The 20,375-nt window shown below is 37.2% G+C and overlaps 1 protein-coding gene across 7 annotated transcripts in view; it reads left to right on the top strand.

The window, feature by feature from the left end:
• RAPGEF6 (Rap guanine nucleotide exchange factor 6) overlaps positions 1–20,375 on the top strand; it is a 188,539-nt gene that overhangs the window by 72,167 nt on the left and 95,997 nt on the right. For all 7 annotated transcript variants that reach the window (XM_069091817.1, XM_069091821.1, XM_069091820.1 and 4 more), the window contains 3 exons: positions 16,319–16,499; positions 18,158–18,294; positions 20,216–20,374. In XM_069091817.1, coding sequence (XP_068947918.1) covers positions 16,319–16,499; positions 18,158–18,294; positions 20,216–20,374 — 477 coding nt within the window. The remainder of the gene's footprint in view (positions 1–16,318; positions 16,500–18,157; positions 18,295–20,215; position 20,375) is intronic.

Below are 20,375 nucleotides of genomic sequence, written 5' to 3' on the forward strand. Positions count from 1 at the left end.
AAGAGGACCATCAGGGAAATGTTCACATGACTTGTAGTTGTGTGATGCCAAGCAAAGGCAACTTCCCAAGGTTCAGAATACCAGCATAGGTGCTCTCCATTTTACTCAGTGAAAAATTTAGAACAGAGAGAAAATACACACACACACACACACACATATATAGCATCATTCAAAATACAGCATTTACCAAGTGTAATTCAATCAAGTACTACCCCACCCCAGGACCTTCCAATCATTCAATCAATTACAAAGTCCCGGTTCTAAATACCTCTCCACCCCTAGGCTGTACCTTCATTTAGTCCACCACAAAGCCCCTCTTCTCAAATGGAGATTAGTTTCCAATCATAAGTAAAGTACATTCATTTGTTCAATCACAGAGCACAAAAAGGTCAAAAGTTCCCCACCACTGGATCACAATTGAATCTACCCCTGGGTTACAACAAGCTTAAGCACAGCATTTAATACCCAAAGAGAGGTCTTTTCTTCATCTTGACCAGAGGCAAGGTCTCAGCAATCTTTGTTCCTGGGGAGAGGAAGTTTAGCAAGGCCACAAGATACATTGCCAGTGTCTTCATTAATTCATTCTCTGTCTGCAGAACAGTCCTAGAACCCCTGAAAACATTAGCAAAACCCCCTTCCAGGATTTCTGTAAACATACAACTAGAAAATCCTTCTTCAGGGCTTCTGAACCAACAGCAAGGTTCCAAGACCTCTGCAACAACAGCATTGTCCTTCACTAGTGAACAAATCTGGCAAAACAACATCAAAACAGACAAAGTACCAGCAAAACAGCCATGTCTCCTTAGTCCTTGGCAGCTCCGGGGGCAGCTTTCAAAAGTCCTGGGCAATTCAAAGTGGCCCTCAGCAATCCTCTCAGTCTCTCTCTACCTCCAGGAGGTGCTGCTTCCAAAAAGTTCTTCGTCTCTTTTTTCTTGTGTCTCTCTAAATCTATGTCACCAGCTCCTCCCAGTTCAGCCCTCTCTTTTCATGTCAACAAGTCCATCCCACAAGTGGGATTCACAAGCTCTGGGTTTTAACACAATCAAACCAAAAACCAAGCCAATACAGGGGGATCTTTAAATTCCATTACTATTACAAGTTGACTTTGATTTAAGTGAGGGAGGGCTTTGCAACGTCACCAGCCTCACTTTCTCTCCCAGAGCCATCTGGATCCCGTGACCAGATATTCATCAGGGTGCCTGGAGATGACTCAGGATTCAATGGGAGATCCTGGCCCCTTCAGACTAAGGCCTTTTCATGTACTTGGAGTGAGGTAATGTCCATTCAGTGAATAGGCCTCTTTAAGAAGTAAATCTAGGGATGGCCCCTTTAATTAGACAAAAAGAAAAGAAAAAAATCAAGCTGGGAAAGGAAGACCCTCTGGGTAGCTGTTCCAAAGAGAAGTAGTTACCATTGACATTCACTTTAAGCCAGGAAGACCCAAAATACGGCCATTGAGTGGAGCTCGGGCAGGGACCTGCTGTGGTGCCCTCCGAGTGAGCTGGGTTTACGAGTGAGGATGATACACATTAAGGAGTTGGGTCGAGGTCAAGGGAGCCAAGCAAAGGGGAGGAAAGACAACAATTAAAGAGGCAGAAGGAAAACCAAGAGCGCGTAATGGATCTAAAGGGAAGAGAAGGATAAAGAGATCCAGTAATCAGAGATCCATCAAAGAATGCAGTTTTTTTAAAGACCATCAGATTTGGCCAGTTAGAAGGGCTTTGGTGAAATTTTATTGTTTTTACATCACTATCATTTCTAGATTATGCATTCCTTTGTAATCCTCCTGGAATTAATTAAGCCCTCCCTTGTGACAAAGAAAAACAATTGAGCAAAATCATCCATACAGTAATTATGAGTAGTCAGTTTTTTTTTTTTTTTAGAGAACTATATTGGTAAAGGGGAAGAGAGAAGTGGAATAGTATCAAAATAGTGGAAAAATCAAAGTAAAAAAAAAACCTTTTTTTAAATTTGGTGGGTCTAGGACATGTCTGTAGTCAGAATGAAAGGATCTGAGAGAGAGACAGACAGACAGACGCAAACTGTGGGAGAGGAGCCAACGTGATGTAGTGTGAAGAGCCCTGCATTTTGGAATTGTTGCTGTTGTTGAGTCCTTCAGTCCTCTTCAGCTTTTGTGATCCCATGAACGCCAGACCCTTCTGTCCTTCACTGTCTTCCAAAGTCTTTCCAAGCTCATGTTTGTTGCTTTCATGACACTATCCATCTCCTCCCTTTTCCCTTCAATCTTTCCCAGCATCAGGATCTTTTCCAGTGTGTCCTGTCTTCTCATTATGTGGCCAAAGTATTGAAGCTTCAGCTTCAGTATTTGTCTTCTAATGAATATTCTAAATTAATTTCTTGAAGTATTGCCCAGTCTCCAAGGGATTCTCAAAAGTCTTTTCTAGCATTAGAATTCAAAAGTGTTAATTCTGCAGGGCTCACCTTTCCCAAGAGTCTCAACTCTCACAGCCATACATTGCTACTGGAAAAACTATAGCTTCGACTATATGAACTTTGTCAGCAAGATGATGTCTGCTTTTTAGCATGTTACCCAGATTTGCCATAGCTTTCCTTCTGAGGAGCAAGTGTCTTTTAATTTCATGGCTGCAGTCACCATCTGCAGTGATCTTTAAGCCCAAGAATAGAAAATCTGACACTGCTTCTACTTCTCTCTCTACTTGCCAGGCATTGATGGACCAGTTGCCATTATCTTAGGTTTTGGTTTTTTTTTTTTTTGGATGTTAAGCTTCCAGCCAGTCCTCTTTAGCCCTTACCATGGGGCTTCTTAATTTCACTTTCTACCATCTGAGTGGTATTATCTGCATATCTGAAAGTGTTCCTGTTTTTCCCAGCAGTTTTAATTCCTGCTTTTGATTAGTCCAGCTTAGCATTTTGCATAATGTACTCTGCATGTAAGTTAAATAAATAAGTAGGTGTGATATACAGCATTGTTTTACTTCCTTCTCTAATTTTAAACCAGTCAATTGTTCAGTGTTTGATTCTGTTGCTTCTTATTCTTAATCTACATACCAGTTCCTCAGGAGACAAGTAAGATGATCCGGTACTCCCATCTCTTTGTGGACTTGCCATATTTTGTTGTGAATCCACATAGTCAGAGACTTTAGTGTAGTCAGTGAAGCAGAAGTCGATTTTTTTCCTGGAACTCCCTTATTTTCTCCTCAATCCAACAAATGTTGGCAATTTGGTTTCTAGTCCATCTGCTTCTTTGAAAATAAGCCTACTCTCCTGGTAATTCTCAGTTTATATATTGCAGAAGCCTAGCTTACAGAATCTTAAGCATAAACTTGCTGGCATGTGAAATGAGTACTGCAATTGTTTGGTAATTTGAACATTTTTTGGCATTGTTCTTCTTTTAGGATTGGGACATAAACTGATCTTTTCCAAACCAGTGGCCAATGTTAAGTTTTCCAAATTTGCTAGCATATTGAGTTTAGCATATCTTTTAGGATTTTAAATATCTTGACTGGAAAGGAATTCTGTCACCTCCACTAGCCTTTGTTAGAGTACATGGATTCAAATTCTACCTCTGATGCTCAGTACCTTTTTGCCTTGGAGGAAGTCACCTTTACCTCTGGGCCTCAGAAGGAGATAACCTATAAAGTTCCTTGCATTTCTAAAGCTATCATCTATGAGACACAAGGGATTATGCCAGAGCTAGACCGTACATATTACAAGGGAGTGAGCAGATCCTGTAATACAGTTAGGATTTCAAAAGGGGAAGTCTCGAGGCTGTGGTTCAACTAGAAATTCAAGCTTTGTGGGAACTAGAGAGTACTATTGGTAGAACCTGAAATGGAGGCAGCTATGGTACAAAGATTTCTTTACTTCAAGCATACTGGAAGGCTTTATAGTATTGATGTATCACCTCATGGGCCCTGTGGGCATATAAAAAGTACCCAACACTTCTCTTCCTTCCTTGTACATGACATTTCATCTTTTATCTCCCTGTCTTTGTATTGACTTTGCTCCATTCCTAGAATGCCTTCTTTTCACACCTCTGGTTCACAGAAATCTTCTCTTCCTTCAAGCTATAAGTTAAGGACCACTTTCTCCTGAAGGTCTGGTCCTCCTCAGGCCTAGTGTGTTCTTCATCCTGTTCAGGCCACACCAGTCAAATAACACATTTTTTTTGAGCACATGATATTTTATAATAGACACTGTGCTAGGCACTGGGGATACAAATGCAATAAATGAAGTAGTCCTTGTTTCTTACATGGTATAGTGGATTGTGCTCTGGACCTAGAGGCAGGAAAATCTTCAAATATGACCTCAGGTACTTACTAGCTGTGACCTGGGCAAGTCATTTCACCTTTCTCTCTCTGCTTCAGTTTCCTTATCTTTTAAAATGCAGATAATAACACCTGCCTCCCAGGATTATTGTTGTAATAAGCACAAAATAGGTCATATTTATAAAGAGTTTTGCAAACCTTAGAGTGCTGCATAGATGTTAGCTATTATTATTGTTAGTATTATTCTAATGAAGAAAATCATAAGGACGTTTGTAAGTACGTCCAGAAACAAATTTAAGCAGTTATATTGTATCTTGAAGAAAGGGATTTTATGAAGGAGAGGTGAGAAGGGAGTACATTCGAGGCATGGAGATAGGAGACAGGATGAATGTCTGAGGAGCGTAGGGCAAGGGAAAATGATGTATGATCTGTTTGGAAAGATAGGTTGGGGTAAGGTTTTGAAAGGTATAAACCTAAACAGAGATTATAGGGAGCCATTGGAATTTATTGAATTAGGAGAATAACTTATCTGCATTTAAAATCATCATAGCAGCATTGTGTAGGGTGGAAAGGGGTTGTGAGCAACTTGAGAAGAGATCAGTTAAGAGGCTTTTTGCAGTAAATAGGTGAGAGATGATGTTGACTTGAACCGAGATGGTAGTTGGGTAAGTGAAGAAAAAGGTCAGATGGGAGAACATGTGGAGTTAGAAAGGGTAAGATTTGGCAAAGGATTGTGAAGCATAAGAATATGCCAAGGGTAAGAACCTGGCACACTGGAAGAATGGTGGTGCGTTAGAAATGGAGAAATTAGGAAGAAGGGATGAGCGTGCCTCTGTGGAAGAGACCGAGGAAAACCAGGTGCTCATCAGGGCTATGAGCATGTATCCTTACTCTGTGTTGGATAGTTTTATTCTTACAAGATAAGTAAACCTGCTATTTTACTTCTTGCTCCTTTTGGGTCTGTAACTTTTGCCACTGATACTTGAATTTAGTTTGTCTGCCTTCTTTCAACACTTCTAAAATGATGACATGAAGCAAAGTGGGGAAAAAATGAGTAAAGGGACTCAGAAGTACTAGCCTTAGTTAAGAATAAAGTCATACCCCTTCATTTGTGGCCAAAGAAAGTATGTGATAAACCAAGAAATTTGGGGGATATAGAGTAGCCTGAGGAGCTTGTGCCAGATGACCACAATCTTCTCTCTGAATTAAGTGGTTAGGAAATATGCTGATGTTTGAGAGTTGAGGGTCATATGGGAGGTAAGAGAAGAGAGCAGGTTTGAAATAGGGAGTTGATAAATATCTATTAGAAGGCTTGGTAGGATGAGGTAGTTCATCTTTTGATAAGGCCCTCCTGGGTATGAAAAATAATTTTTGTAGTAAACTCATCTTGTTTGAATAATTTTCTCTAACCCTGCTCAGTAGCCCAGGTATAAAGATTTCTATTAGGTGTGATGAAAAGTCAAGCAATCAAGGGTATCTGGGGTATAGCTAGTGAAACATTGAAGTGGCTAGCCACAAGGTCAGTCCCGGTTAAAGAGACAAGAAAAACTAGAATGGGAAAGAAAAATTTGGAAAAATGGTTCCAGAAAGGGACTAAAATGAATAGTAGGTTAGCGTGAGTGAGAATAGTGTGGAAGAAAAACTCCTTACTCTGGATTGTAGTTACTGTCTAAACTCTAGGGGGTTTTGTTTCGTTTTGTTTCTTATATATACCTAAACAGATCAAGGGTCCTGGGCAAGTCACTTTACCCTATTTGCCTCAGTTCCTCATCAACAGAATGAGCTAGAGAAGTAATTGACAGCCCCCTCCAGTCCAAATGAAGTCACGAAGAGTTGGACACAGCTGAAATGACTGAATAGCAATAACAGCAACAAAAAGAAGGCATTCCCTTCTCTTAGTTGGGTCACGTAAACAAGAAAAGAGATAGTGTGACCTTTTTTAATGGCTAGAGAGCTCTCCTGGAATCTAGGAAGTCCTACTTCTGACACATACGAGTTAAGTGACCCTGGACAAGTCCCTTAAACCTGTTGCCCTCTAGGCAGTTCTCTAAAACTCTTTGAGTGCTAACCTGAATTGGTAGATAGAGAAGGAGTTTCTTTGCTTAGTAATTTCCTATACTGGTGAAATCATAGGACCATTTTCTCTTCCTATTCCACAACTTTGTCTTCATTTCCCCTGAACTTCACTAAATCTGCATTCAAGGAAGACTTGATTAGAGCTTCAATTTAAGTGAGACCAAGGGCTTCATTCCAGAACATAGTATACTTTCTTATATTTTTTTATAAGACAACTGAGAACCTTATGTACTTCCTGAGTAGAATGATTATAAACCAAGAGAGGGATTTATGTTGTCTTTATTCTGGAGGTGGTGACATGTATTGTGACAGTGGCAATATGTGCTGTGGCTGAAGGTGGGTAGAGAAGGACTTCATTGCAGTTGAAAGTCAATATTATTTAAAAGGTTGTTAGCATGAGTATTGAAATGACTAACTAGTAATATAAGGAATGGTATGGAAAAAGGGTAATTCATGAGCTGAGTACAAAAGTTGTAAGAATGATCTGTTGGTTAGCAGATTACAGCAAGGATGGAGAAAAGATAATATAAGCTGATTGCATGGACCTCAAAAGAAGAAAGGTCGGTGGGATATGGTGGCATTGTCATGACTCTGAAAGAGCATCGGAGATTGAGAAGCATGCCTTCCTCTCCTCCTCGTTTTCTGGTTTTGGAGGATGTTCTGTGAAAATGAATGAAAAACTTTAAGGAAGGTTAGGGAAAGACTTCTTGTAGAAGGTAGGGTTTTATTTGGGATTTGAACAAGCCAGGGAGGTCAGGAGGTGGAGGTGAAGAAGAACAGAGTTCCATTCAGAGAGTATAGACATAGAGTCAGAAGACAAATGCTTTGTGTGAGGAACAGGAAAAACCTATGTCACTGGATCATAAGAATGTGTTCAGGGGAGTAAATTGTTACAAGACTGGAAAAATAGGAAGGGGCCATGTTATCAAGGCTTTAAAAAACCAGATGGTGGATTTTATATTTGATCCTGAAAGTGATAAGGAACCACTAGAATTTATTGAATGGGGGTTGGAGTGGACAGGCAGGGGAAGGGTTACATAATCAGACCAGTGCTTTTAGGACAATCAAGTTAGTAAGTTTAAGAAGAGGAATGTGTTAAATGTTAGCTTTTGCTAGGCTAGGGCTAGGAACTGGACTGGTGAGTTCATAAATACAGAGAATTCTGAGAGGAAATTCCTACAGAATTGTCCCTACAGAGCACGGAGAGGTTAAGTGACTTGCTTAGGGTCACATGGGGCCACTATGTCAGAAGTGGGACTTGGATCCAGGTTCTTTGGGTTCTGAAGGCTGTTCCACCCACTATACCATGCTGCCTTTCAGCTGTTAGGATTGCTGTTATTTTAAGGTCATAAATCTGGAAGACTAGGATTGGAGAGCAAGTACATTAAATAGACTAAAAACTTGAAGAGCAGAGGGTTATTAGAGCCATTTTTACCCCCAAATTTGTATGGGACTTTGGAACTCTGGTGTACTGGAATACTTCTGCGAAGTCTCTTACCAGGTGGTTTTTTGTTGCTCAGTAGTGACGTCAGCCCTAAATCATCTTCTGCCTCCTGATCTGTGGGATTTCTGGCCGTGTTATCAAAATGTGGAGGCTGGATGATTAGGTCAGCCTTATATGTGAAATCTCATTCTAGGTAATCTTTGTGTCCCTCAACGGACTATGCATTTTCTTCTTTTGGATTCAGGGAGAATATAAGAAAGTGAGGGGGCTTGTCCCAGGTGGTCTTCTGGCTCGTGATATTGTTCTGGGGCTTCTGTATCGGAGGTACAGAAACCTCCTGCAACGTTGTACTGAAGAAGAGGAATCACCTCCATTACCTGTTAGCCTGGCATGACTGGGTCCCAGCAGAGAACATGAGAAACAGAATGATCGATGTTCACCTCCCAGATGTGGAGATGTTTTCTCCCAGCACCTTTGTTACTAAACCATGGCCTTCGTTAGTGTTTTTTTGGTGGAACGTTGGTGCTTGCAGTCATGACTCAGTGTATGTCTGTGGAAGATTTTAGGGGGTGGCAGAGATAGTAGGGGATAATTGTGCAAACTGGGAACAGTTCAGGGCAGGATGTATACATCTCCAGGATAAAAAAGACCATGGCTTCTGGAAAACATCTTAAACTTGGACAGAGCATTAACTGTAAACCCTATATTTTGTGCCTGTTCCATATGCTCTGACCTCTGATTGGCAGCCAGCCCATCTTTCATTTTAGACCCTTGAATATTGATGTGCCTCATAGGTTCTCTTGTAGCAAGCCAGCTTAGTTTTTGGATTTCATCTTTGCCCATCTCTCCAAACAGACCAGCTCTTCTGTTCTAGCACTGAATCTTGCCTGATCCAAGCCCAGAGTTCTGGAAGGTTATGGTTTCCCAGAACAATTAATTTTTAGAGTATATGCTCTTTGAGGGCAGGGACCAATTCTGACTTTTCTTCGTATCTCCAGAACTCAGTACAGTGGCTGGCACACACCGTGCACTTAATAAATGCTTATTGTTGACTTTACTCTATTTCACTGTGAAATAATTTCTTTTGTAGTGATTATAAAATCATTTGTTTTGCCAGTGATGACTTTCAAATTTTTTAAGCTAACCAATGATTCATAATATTCAGTAATAATTGAAATAAGCAGATATGTATTATATATAGCAGACATGTGTGCATTAGAAAAAAGTTGTAGAAATCCAATATATCTTGGACTCTTAGTCCTTGCATTTGGAGTCCTCGGGGCGGGGCGGGGGGGAGGATTAGTTCAGTGATCCTGTACCAAAGTACAGTATTCCTCTTGTCTCTCTTCCACTTTAAAACCAATTCATTTTCCACTCTCTAAATTCTAACAAATCCTTCAGAACCCCATTCTTGTAATAAGAAATTAATGAGAAAAATCACTTATGGGAAATGATCTTTAACAAATGTCTCTTTTACTTCATAGCAAATTCCACATTATAGCAATTCTGGTTACAAATATCCTTAAGCTTTTGAAATTATAGATGTTTATGTAAGCAAACAAATTCTAACTTTCTGCAGATAGGTCTTGTGAATACTGTCTGTCAGCAAACTTCCCATCTGATATATCATAAGATGTCACAGTAGAAGAACCCAATGTAGACAGTTTTACTTTCTCCAGTCCAGCAGGGAACACAAAAAAGTAAGAAATGTATTAAACATTTTGCTAGTGGTGAGAACGGTTGCATACTAAGTAATTGGCCTCATTTTTTTTTTTTTTTTAGTTTGTTTCCTACTGTGTTTTTTCAAAGACCACTGAAATCTATGGATTTTGCCCTTTCTTTCCCCTGTGGTCCCTCCTGATTGCAGAGAAGTTGACTTTTTTGTCTTTTCACTCTTGGCTATTGCCTCCGCTCCTATGTGACTCACTGCCCTTGCTTCTACTTCTGACCTTCATCCTTCTTTCTTTTTTTCTTATCTCTTCTGTCTCTCATGATTTTCTATACTTTTCAGCACTTGTGTTAAAAAGGTTCTATTTAAAATTTTTAAATAGCTATTAGCTACTTAAAGCTAGCTTTTTCTTCTAGTTATTGAACTGATCAGTTGTGATATGTAAAGCTTAGCTTGAGCTCTTTGATTCTTATTGGTTCTTTATTTTGTCTGGCAGTAATAGGTTTCTTTTAAGCCAAAAAACTTTGATTCAGAGCAACACTGAAGAATTAAAGAAGAGCTAATCCTGAATAACTGAATATACAAATGCAAGACATGCTCAAATGTAACCCATTTTGTCTTCAAGCTAACCTGTAGTTATATGTGAAATAGTCCTTTTTCCTCTTCCATTCAGTTCCCTACCTCCCCCCCCCTCAATTCATTCAACAAACATTGAGTATCTACTATGTGCCAGGATTTGTAGTTATGAAAGGGACCTTAATGATCACTTAGTCTAACCTTTTCATTTTAGCAAGGAGAAAACTAAAGTCTGAGTAAGTTGCAGAAGGTTAGAGAGCTACTTAGTGGCAAAATATCATGTTGAAATAAATTTTTCCTGTTTCTTTTCTGAAAACTATTTGCTTTTTTCCTTGTCTTGAGAAAAAAAAAACTATCTCAGTTTTTCAGGAGTGTATCTGAACCTTGTGTTTTATTTCTGTTTCTTAGAATTTTCTTTGCATCCTCAGAAAACATTAAGCATTCCTGACAATCCATATTTTCTTTTCTTTTCCAGAAGATACTTTAAAGTTGTGTTACTATAAGCTGTCTAGCTTAGGTTGATCACTCTTTTCTTTGTTGGACAAAGGATGTGATTTATCTACATAGAAAATGGGGCTTTTTTTTGTTGCTCTATGTCAAAGTATGCAGTCTTATTTTATTTTGTACAAGTTTCTGCTTCATGCAATTGGATGTTATCCCTATATTCTTAATGATGTCTATTTTCTTCAAAAAAAAAACCAACCCAAACTTTATTTATGCCTTTTTTTAAAGAAGTCTCAGTGCTTGAAAATAACTTTTCCATAGTACTTTTACTTTTTTTTTTTTCTAAAGATAGTCAAAGCTATCCAGTGGAGCAATTACAAATGACAGAGTATGTAATATTCTGTACCAATGGTTCTCCATCTTTCTACTGAGAGAAAAAAGTGTATTCTAGATTTAATCTTTTGGAACCATCAGTAGTCATTGTATTTGTTTTCAGTTCTGTTTCTGTTCATTCTTAAACTAGTTGTTTATGTTGTTTTCTTGTTGGACAACTTTTACCCTGGACCATTTTATATGGTTCTTAATGTATTTCTCAAACTTTCTCAAATTGGTGTTCCCTTTAGTAATATTCTGTAATATCCATAGCCATTGGCAAAAGTTAGAGATGTTAATACTTTTTGGAATATGATTTGTTGTCCATAAGATTAATATAATATAGCTATTGACTTTTTTATGTTTTTACAACTTGTCCAGCATTGTTTCATTTCCAAATTACTTAATATGGGAAAATATTTTTTGTTTTAGGTTTTAAAAAATATTTGAGGTTAATATTATGGAATATTCGACATAGATATTTGATTTTTAACACATCATAAGTTTACTGAGTTTATAGTACCTTTTTAGGGATATATGTAAAATAGCCAGAGTTTTACTCTGCTCTCTTGCTCCATGTGAACTCTATTTAGTTCTCATAGCACTTAATGCTGGTAATACAGGATAATAAGAATTACATTCCAAAGATTCCCTTAATTTTCTGTCACCATTTGGTTAACTAGGTTGTCTTTTATGAAAAGCATAATTATAGCTATAGTAATACCTTGCTTGTCTGGAGGTCAGTCCTTAAATCACCCACACCCCTAAGTAGGCCATTATAAAGATGCACATAGTCCTTTAACTGTAGTCCCTAAGGCATCAGAAGCTAACATTTAGAGCTATCTGAAACTTAAATGGCTCCCTATGGAAAGATAATAGATTTTTCCTCACTCAGAATTATAGATGCTTGTGATGGCAACTTTGTTATTAAAAAAAAAAAAGGTTAAATTATACCACATTTACTATTGTCTTTTGAATCTCTTCCATGACACTGATGAATATACTCTTCCATTTTAGAAATTAGCACTAGATAAAGATTTAGGAATCATATATGTAGAGATGATAATTGGGCCTACTGAAGCAGATGAGATCACCAAAGAGGAGAATACAGAGACAAGAAAAGACATCCTAAAGATGTTGAAGTACCCATACCAGATTATAGTCCAGCAAAGGAGACTGAGAAAAATTCATTTAGAAAGGCAGAAGGAGAACTAGGAGAAATTAAGGAAAACCAGAGAGAAAGGAGTATGTCTCATTCTCTGATAAGTTGGTAGATAAATGTGACATTATTGTTTCTATCTGGAGTTTTGTAGAAAAGCCAGCAGCAGTAAATGTTTATAAGAAGATGACTAAGACTTTGCTTGGTGTGTTGTGTATTTATGTGTGTGTGTGTGTGTACATTTTTATATTTCAATAAAAGTTACCCGGTTCTTTGAAAACTAATGCCATGTCAGTGAAATTTGGTTCAAATATGAGTTCTTTAATAAAAAAAAAAAACCATTACCATGTACACAGCAGAGAGTTCGTAAGAGAGTATTCAATATGAAGGAATAAATTTGAAATGAAAACTTGTATTGAAATATAAAAATGTACATTTTTATATCCTTCTAGGTTCCCCCTCTAAGCCAGCACTACCCGCCCTTCTCCTGCTAGCCTCTTTGGTATCAATTTTTCTCTTAAACAATCATTTTTAAATGTCTTTTTCTCTTTCCGTATTGTACTGAATTTTGTTGGATGCCCTTGCCATCATAGCCCCAGCTCTTTTGCTGTATGAAATATAGTATTCCAGATTCTATGTCCTTCAACATAGGAACTGCTAGGACTTGTGTAATCCTTCTTGTAGCTCCACGATATTTGAATATATATTTTTTTCTTGTTCCTTCCAATATTTTCTCCTTAACCTGGGAGCTTTGAAACTTGACTGTGATATTCCTGTAAGTTTTCCTCCTAGGATCTCTTTCAGGTGGTGATTGATGGATTTTTCCCTATTTCTTCTTTGCCTTCTTCTAGAATTTCAGGGCAGTTTTCCTTGATAATTTCTTGTCATATTGTTTCAAGATTTTTTTTGAAATATTTTTCAGGTAGTCTGACCATTCTTTTATTATTTCTCCTTTATCTGTTCTCCAAATCAGTTGTTTTTCTAATGAGAGGTTTCATCTTCTCTTCTATTTTTTCATTCTTATAATTTTGTGTTATTATTTCTTTGTGTTTTAGAACATCATTAGCTTCCCCTTTGCCCAATTCTAGTTTTCAAGGAATTATTTTCTTCCTTAAGTTTTTGGTTCTCTATTCCAATTTGGTTGACTTTTTTTCCCCCATAATCTTGATTTCGTTGGATTGCTCTTATTTTTTTGCCCCTAATTTTTCCTTGATTTCTTTTATTTGATTTTTAAAGTCTTTTTTTATGCTCTAAGAAGTCTTTTTTTGTTTGGGACTATTTGATATTTCTTATTGAAAAAGGAGTGGTTTTTTTAGTTCTGTTATCTTCCTTATAATATGAAACCATATCTTCTCCATCCCCATAGTAGCTCTCTGTGGTTGGGTTCTTTCTCTTTTGCTTGCTCATTTTTATTTATTTTTTGCAGATGTTAGTGTGATCAGGTTCTAGTCCTAAGCTATGAGGAGTAATGTCCCCAAGTCTCAGGTCCTTCTTACTGCTATTTTCTGAGGTCTGTCCTGGGGCTCAGCCTTGGGCTTTCCTTTCAACTCAATCCCGCGCTAGAGCCTCAGTCCTGCTGCCCTTCAAATTATCTTACTCCCTGGGCTCCCTCCAGTGGCTGCAAACTATAGCTGTCCTCTCGTCCCAGGAACTGAACCCTGGGACTCTGCTGTCCTGCAGGGTCCCCACTCCTCTGCTGCTGCACTCACTGGGTTTGTAACTGTAGCCACAGTCGGGAGGCATCTGCTCAGCACTGCTGTGCTTGGCCTCCCTCTGCTGTAGAAGGTCCTTCTGTCTTTTCCTGCTTAGCCTCTCCTCCTAAGCAGTCAGACCCTCCTCTCCTTGGCTGAGGCTGCCTCCCAACCCCAGATGCCCCCAGGGCTTGTTATTTGTTGATTCCACAGAGTTGGCTGGGGGGGGGGGGGAGGTGTTTGCACTTCACTCCTGCTGAACCTCTACACCTGGAGGTGTGGTCTTTCCTAGGGTGGTCTTAAGTTGTCTTAGGAGGACTACTGCTTTACCCTGACTTGTTTATTTTCTGTGGAGGAAATTTGGAGAGCAGAAGTTTTTCAACCTACTCCACCATCTTCCCAGAATTATCTCTGAACAGGACTACAGTTAAAATTTATAAGAAGCATTCATCTGGCTTATGCTTAAATCAAAGAATAAATCAGTAGCCATTTATTTAGCACCTGTTGTGTTACACATTCTTCTAAGTGATGGGGATATAAAGACAAAAATGCCACAGTACCTCAAGCACATGTCTTAAGGAGATTATTGTCTGTTGGGAGACCTAGACATATAGAAGGAACATACACAATACATACAAAATAAATACAAGGTAGTTTTTTTTTTTTTTTTGGAGACAGCTGCTTGGGGGATGGAGATTGAAAAAGACTGCAGGAGGTGATGTGAGAAATGCTAATAGTTAGGTTTCTACAGATTTTGTAGGAACAATGGATGTTGCAAAGACAGATGTTACACAGGACATGTAGGAAGGTGTAAACTGCGGTGAGGGAAGGAAGAGATATATAGGATTTCAATAGGAAGAGATGGAGAAGAGGGAAGAAAAACATTTTGGGCATAAACAAAAAGGGTGAAGCAGGAAGTTGTTAAATGTATAATTTAGAGTGTGTGGTGTGGAGAGTAGACTGAGATTAAAGCTGCAAAAATTAATGTGGTCATATAGTTGGGAGAGGCCTTAATGCCTGTCTGATTAGTTTAGATTTTATTGAGGAGTCAGTGTAGAATTAAAGGCTTTTCCATAGAGGAATCACCTAATCATATTTGTACATAGAGAAAAAAGATAGATTAGAAACTAGCAACAGAGTGATGGCAGTAAAAGGCCAGATGGTAAAGATGTTGAAAAAAAGATACAATAAACATATGGTAAAGATATTGAAGAATTAAAATTTTTAAGCCTAAGACAAGTGATTTTGTTAAGTGTGATCATTAAGGAGGATGAATTGGGTATACCATTGACAGAACTAGCAAAGTCAGAAAGGGACTAAATTTTTAGTCATGTTCAGTTTAAAGTATTAGTAAGATATTTAGTTGAGATACCCTATAAGGCAGTTGGAGATGAAGGTCTAGAGTTCAAAAGACAGGTCAGGTTGGAGGTAGAGCTCTGGAAGTTATTAGCATAGACTTAGTAGTTGAAGTGTTGGTTATGAATTAGATTGTCAAGGGAAAGAATAGAGAGGAGAATGAGAACACAACTTTGGCAAATAACCCATTTAAAAAGGGGGTGAGGAACAGGAGCCAGAGAACTGTCAGAGAGACCGGAGTTACTTCACAAAATTAAGGGAGAAGAAAGTATAAAGGAGGATTGGCTGGTAAACAGTCAGATACCAAAAGTGAATTGGATTCGGCAATTAGAAGATCATTGTTGACCTTTAGTCTTTGGATTGGGAGCTAGAATATAGAAGCTAGTGGACATGGAAACGGCTTGGATGATGTTGCCACAACGTCCTTTGATGACCTTGTTTCTGTGTTAAATTAGTTTTTATGCTGATTTATCAAGATAATAAATTTTTCATCATAACTATTGAAGACCATTTGTGGAGTTATAATGGCACGTGAGTATGAGGAGCGCTACCTACTTGTGAGAAATTGTAGATTCCTTAACTAAATAGAGTGCTGAGTCTATGTATAGTAAAACAAAGTTCATATGAACAAAAATATGTTAGGGTTTCATTTAATTTATTCTTCATATACCACTACTGGCCATTTAAGCAATATTGGTTAATAGGGGATGCTTATTTGATTTGTCAAGGAAAAGTTTTATGGTGAATTATAATTGTTCATAAAAGATTTTTTCCCACTTGTGTTAGAGGTCCCTGTCATCAGATACCATGTTGTTTTGTTTCTAATTTCTTGCTTAGAGGAGTATCGAACTAGAAAATAGCTTACTTTTTACTTTCCACTATATCCACAACCAAATAACCAGCTGATGGAGTCTGAATGTAAATTGAAGCACACTATTTTTGTTTTCTTTATTTTTTGTATTTTTGTTCTTTTGCAAACTCTAATTGTTTTGTAAACTGTTTCTTCTTTCACAACACGACTAATGTGGAAATAGGTTTTATATGATTACACATATATGATCTTTATCAAATTTATCAAATTAAGGGCAGGAGGGGAGAAAATTTGGACCTCAAAATTTTATAAAGAAAGGAATGTTAAAAATTGTCTTTACATGTAATTGGAAAAAATAAAATACTATAAAAATAAAATAACTTATTTTTGTCATCACAATTTAAGTTGGTTTATCCTATTTTGTATAAGACTTATGAAATGGAATAATCTGATATGGTTTCTTTTTGTAGGCTACAGAAAGTGAGATAGGAGATGTGGATTTGACAGGTCTCCCTGAAGCACCTGTTGATTCTGAGGATGAAGAAGAGGAAGATGAAGATATTGATCGAACAGCTGATCCATTGCTAGGGAGAGACCTTGTCCGAGAATGTCTTGAAAAGGAACCTGCAGATAAAACTGATGATGACATTGGTAGGATACATCATATGCTAATTAATTATTACCTAAAATTTAACTTGAAAGAAGTCATCTTAAAGCTTAAGATTACTTAGAACTCTTTTCTTCCTTTATGTCATTAAGTGTTTAAAATTCCAGTAGTATTGTAGTATGGTGTCTAGTTTCCTCCTTTCACATGATATGCTATATTGTAAATTGACTACACAAAGATGAACATTCTTTATATTCTAAGAAGTATCACAGTACGGCATAGTTCTGCTAAGGAAAATTACTTCATTTAAATTTCCATATATATTACTTAATATTATCATATTGACATGGATCAGTAAAATTTGCCATTGCCTTAGAGGCACATATTGCAGGCCTTTGTATTAGAAGATGCAGCTGCAACTAATAGTGCCTGTGTTGTGTGTGCTTCAGTGCCTTACAGAAAGCTTTCTGTAGTATGTATTGTCAAATTCTAGTCAAAACCCTTGAACTTAGCTAGACTTAGACCATATTATCCAAGAAAAGAGTCTTTAATGATTACTTATAGATAACATTTACATAATACTTTAAGATTTGCAGAGTACTTGATGTACTTTTTTTCGCTTGAGTCTCACAACCCTTTGTTTAGTATAATACCTGTACTGTGGTTATTATTATATTCTTCATTTTACAGATGAGGAAACAAGCTTGAAGTGAAGGGACTGGTCATGGTTATGTAGCTAAGTGCATGTTAAAGGTAGTATTTCAACTCAGGGATTTAAAAAAAAATTTAGATCTTTCTGACTCTATGTCCAGCACTCAGTTAACTGTGTCACACTGCTTCTCTGAATGAAAAAAAAAAAATGCATTTTGTGTTATTTAGTTATAGCACAGACTTTGAATGTGGTCAGTTTTCAGTTATCTCTAAGCTGATTGTCCGGATCAGATAGTACTTTACATTTCTTATTTGTGTGGTTTCTTACTCTGTTTAATTAAGTACATTTTTATATAAATGTGATCTTTTATCCTAGCCTAGTGGCTCCCAATCTGTTGACCTCCCTTGTAGGCAGTGAAATTGTTAGAAAGCATTCTTTCATTGAGTGATTCAGTATTATCAGTAAATATTTTCTGTTGGCAGAATAATCTATCTCCCACGTACATTTATTACTTTCAAAAACATATACACATACACATACATACATACATATGTGCATATATACATGTATACACACATATGTCTGCTGTTGTGGTTACTAAAATACAAATCTAAAGGTCTTACCAAATTCATAGCAATTTTTGGACATGTATTTTCTTAATCAGTAGTTATTAATAGTACAATTACTGTCATGTGAATCCATCAGTTTTTGTTTTTTTTTTTTATGCGAAAAACAGGTCCTTAAACTTGACAGGGCTCTCGGAGCTAGCATAGATGGCAAGTTCACATGGTTTCATTATTTTGAAGGGTGGTGAATTCCCAGAACATCTTATATGCTGTGTTCACATGTAATTACTGAACAGTTTTTTAGTGCGAAATGGAAAGAATTTTTTGATTATGTCATTTTCAAAAACTTACTCTATTGTGTCCCTTTTTTAACGGAAAAAAAAATGACTTGACTAAGAATTTTAAGCTAGTATTTAACTTGAGTTACTATTTTTAAATTGTAGGCCCTTACTATTGTCATATTAATATTTCATTTTCCTTACAGAGCAATTACTGGAAATTATGCATCAGCTCCCTGCTTTTGCAAATATGACCATGTCTGTAAGAAGAGAACTTTGCTCAGTTATGATCTTTGAAGTGGTAGACCACGCCGGAGCTGTCATTCTTGCAGATGGGCAAGAAGTAAGTTGAGGCAAATAAGTGTTTGTTATATGTTAATGGAATAATTTAAAAGAGAACTTGTCTTGAGACATATATACAAGTTACTGAAATTTTTACAGAATTGAAATATGTAGTCAGTTGCAGTTTAAAAATTTTATACATTTTGAAAATAACAGTTGGTTGTTTTGAGCATTTCACTTGCTGCACAGAAGAATTTTTTCCTCTTTTATATTGTATTTGGTTTAGCTTATGTCTTTAGGCCCCACAGGTTACTATTTTAGTCTTAACCTGAATAAGATTATTATTAAAGCATAGTGCTGTGGAAAGGGGACTGGATTTCAGGTGAGATGCCCTTGTTTTGAATACTAGGATCTCTTTGACCTTGAACAAATTTCTTAATTTCTTTGGACCTCAGTTTTCTTCATCTATGAAATGAGGTTGGAGTAGATGATGTTTAAGGTTCCTCCTAACTCTGTAGCCTATGATTTTAAGATTATTTGGACTATAGCACAGAGGATAACTTGGAGAGAGAGAGATTAGAGTCAGAAAACTGTAAATAACTATCCTCAGCCTTATGTTTTTAAGTATTTTTTTGTGTGAATTTCGGCTAAACTGTACTCCTTGCTGCTCTGTGCACAATGTTCTCTCTTCCCTTTCTAGTACATTGCGCAGGCTGCCCTCCTTTCTTACCTCTCAGAATATCGAAGACCCTTCAGAGCTACATTCAAGTGTTGCTTCCTCTGTGAAGACCCTCTCTGATCTTCTCACCTGCTATTGTGCATAGGGCATCCCCTAGACCCCCCAGAATTACTTTGTACATATTTTATATTTATTTTGCTTTGTACATATTGTCTTTCCGTCACTGGAATGTAAACTTTCCTGAAGCTAGGGTCTGTTTTCTTTTTTGACTTGAAATTTGGTCCCTGGAACAGAATAGGTATTTAATGAATATTTGTTGAAGTTCTTATCTGAAAGCACTGATGGGATAAAAGCACAGAGTTGGGAAGAATAGATAATAGGTTGGAACCCCAAATTACTATCTATAAAGTTCCTGACAGGCTGAAATGTTAGGTCATACGTAGCAAGATATCATTTAATATGGCTGAATGTGTTGTTCTACATTTAAGTTTTTACAAAGATCAATTCTATGAGTAAAATGGGTATTTTTTGCTCTTCTTCATATTGTGTCATGGACTTAACTCTTATGTAATGTTCCTGATTACTTCTTTGTAACCATGTAAATTAATGGTTATACCTACATTTTCATCTACCTCTTCGGCTGTTTCTTTCCATGTGCTTTTCCTTCTCACACTGGGGAAAGGGTTTGTCAGATCAGACTGACACAAACAGTGGTAGAGCCAGGAGTAAAACCTAGACCTTCAAGTCTAATACACTTTTCAGCAGACTGTTTTAAAGGATAGTCCTAAAGGAAAGAAAATGTGCTTTTCTGAAGGGCAGACTTTTAATTTAAAACAGTCATTCAAATGGAAGTCGTTTCTCTATAGGAGTGTTGAAATTATTCCTACTGTGGTTAAGCAAAAAATATTTGATATCCCAAACTATCCAAAATATCCCAAGACTATTACTTCACCGTTGTGTAGGAAGTTTTGTCTTTTAAATGCTCTACAAATATTAAAATGTAAATTTTTTTCTTGCAGAAGCTTTGAAAAAATTGTATGTATTTTGCATTGTCATTTATCACCTACAATTCAGCATTAAGACTCCTTTTTCCTACAAGTGTTCCTGAAAAAACTTGCACTTGGATAATTGTGAAGGTAGTAGCTTTTGTTTTCTGGTAGAAGCAGTGGAATAGATAAAGCAGTCAGTTTTTGCACGGGGCAGAATATGTCGGTAAAGTATTGAATAACATGTAATCTTGTTTTGAAGAGAGTATTCATTGTTATAAGTTACTTAAAGGTAATTTTTTGTTTCTCTTCTGTAGCTTGATTCATGGTATGTCATTTTAAATGGAACTGTAGAAATCAATTATCCAGATGGAAAAAGTGAAAGCCTGTGTATGGGAAATAGCTTTGGAATTATTCCCACTCTGGATAAACAGTACATGAATGGAATTGTCAGAACCAAAGTAGATGATTGTCAGG

This window comes from Petaurus breviceps, unplaced genomic scaffold, assembly GCF_028583685.1.
Source record: "Petaurus breviceps papuanus isolate PSGF00001 unplaced genomic scaffold, PetGlider_PUasm1.0 189, whole genome shotgun sequence".
NCBI classification, from domain to species: domain Eukaryota; kingdom Metazoa; phylum Chordata; class Mammalia; order Diprotodontia; family Petauridae; genus Petaurus; species Petaurus breviceps.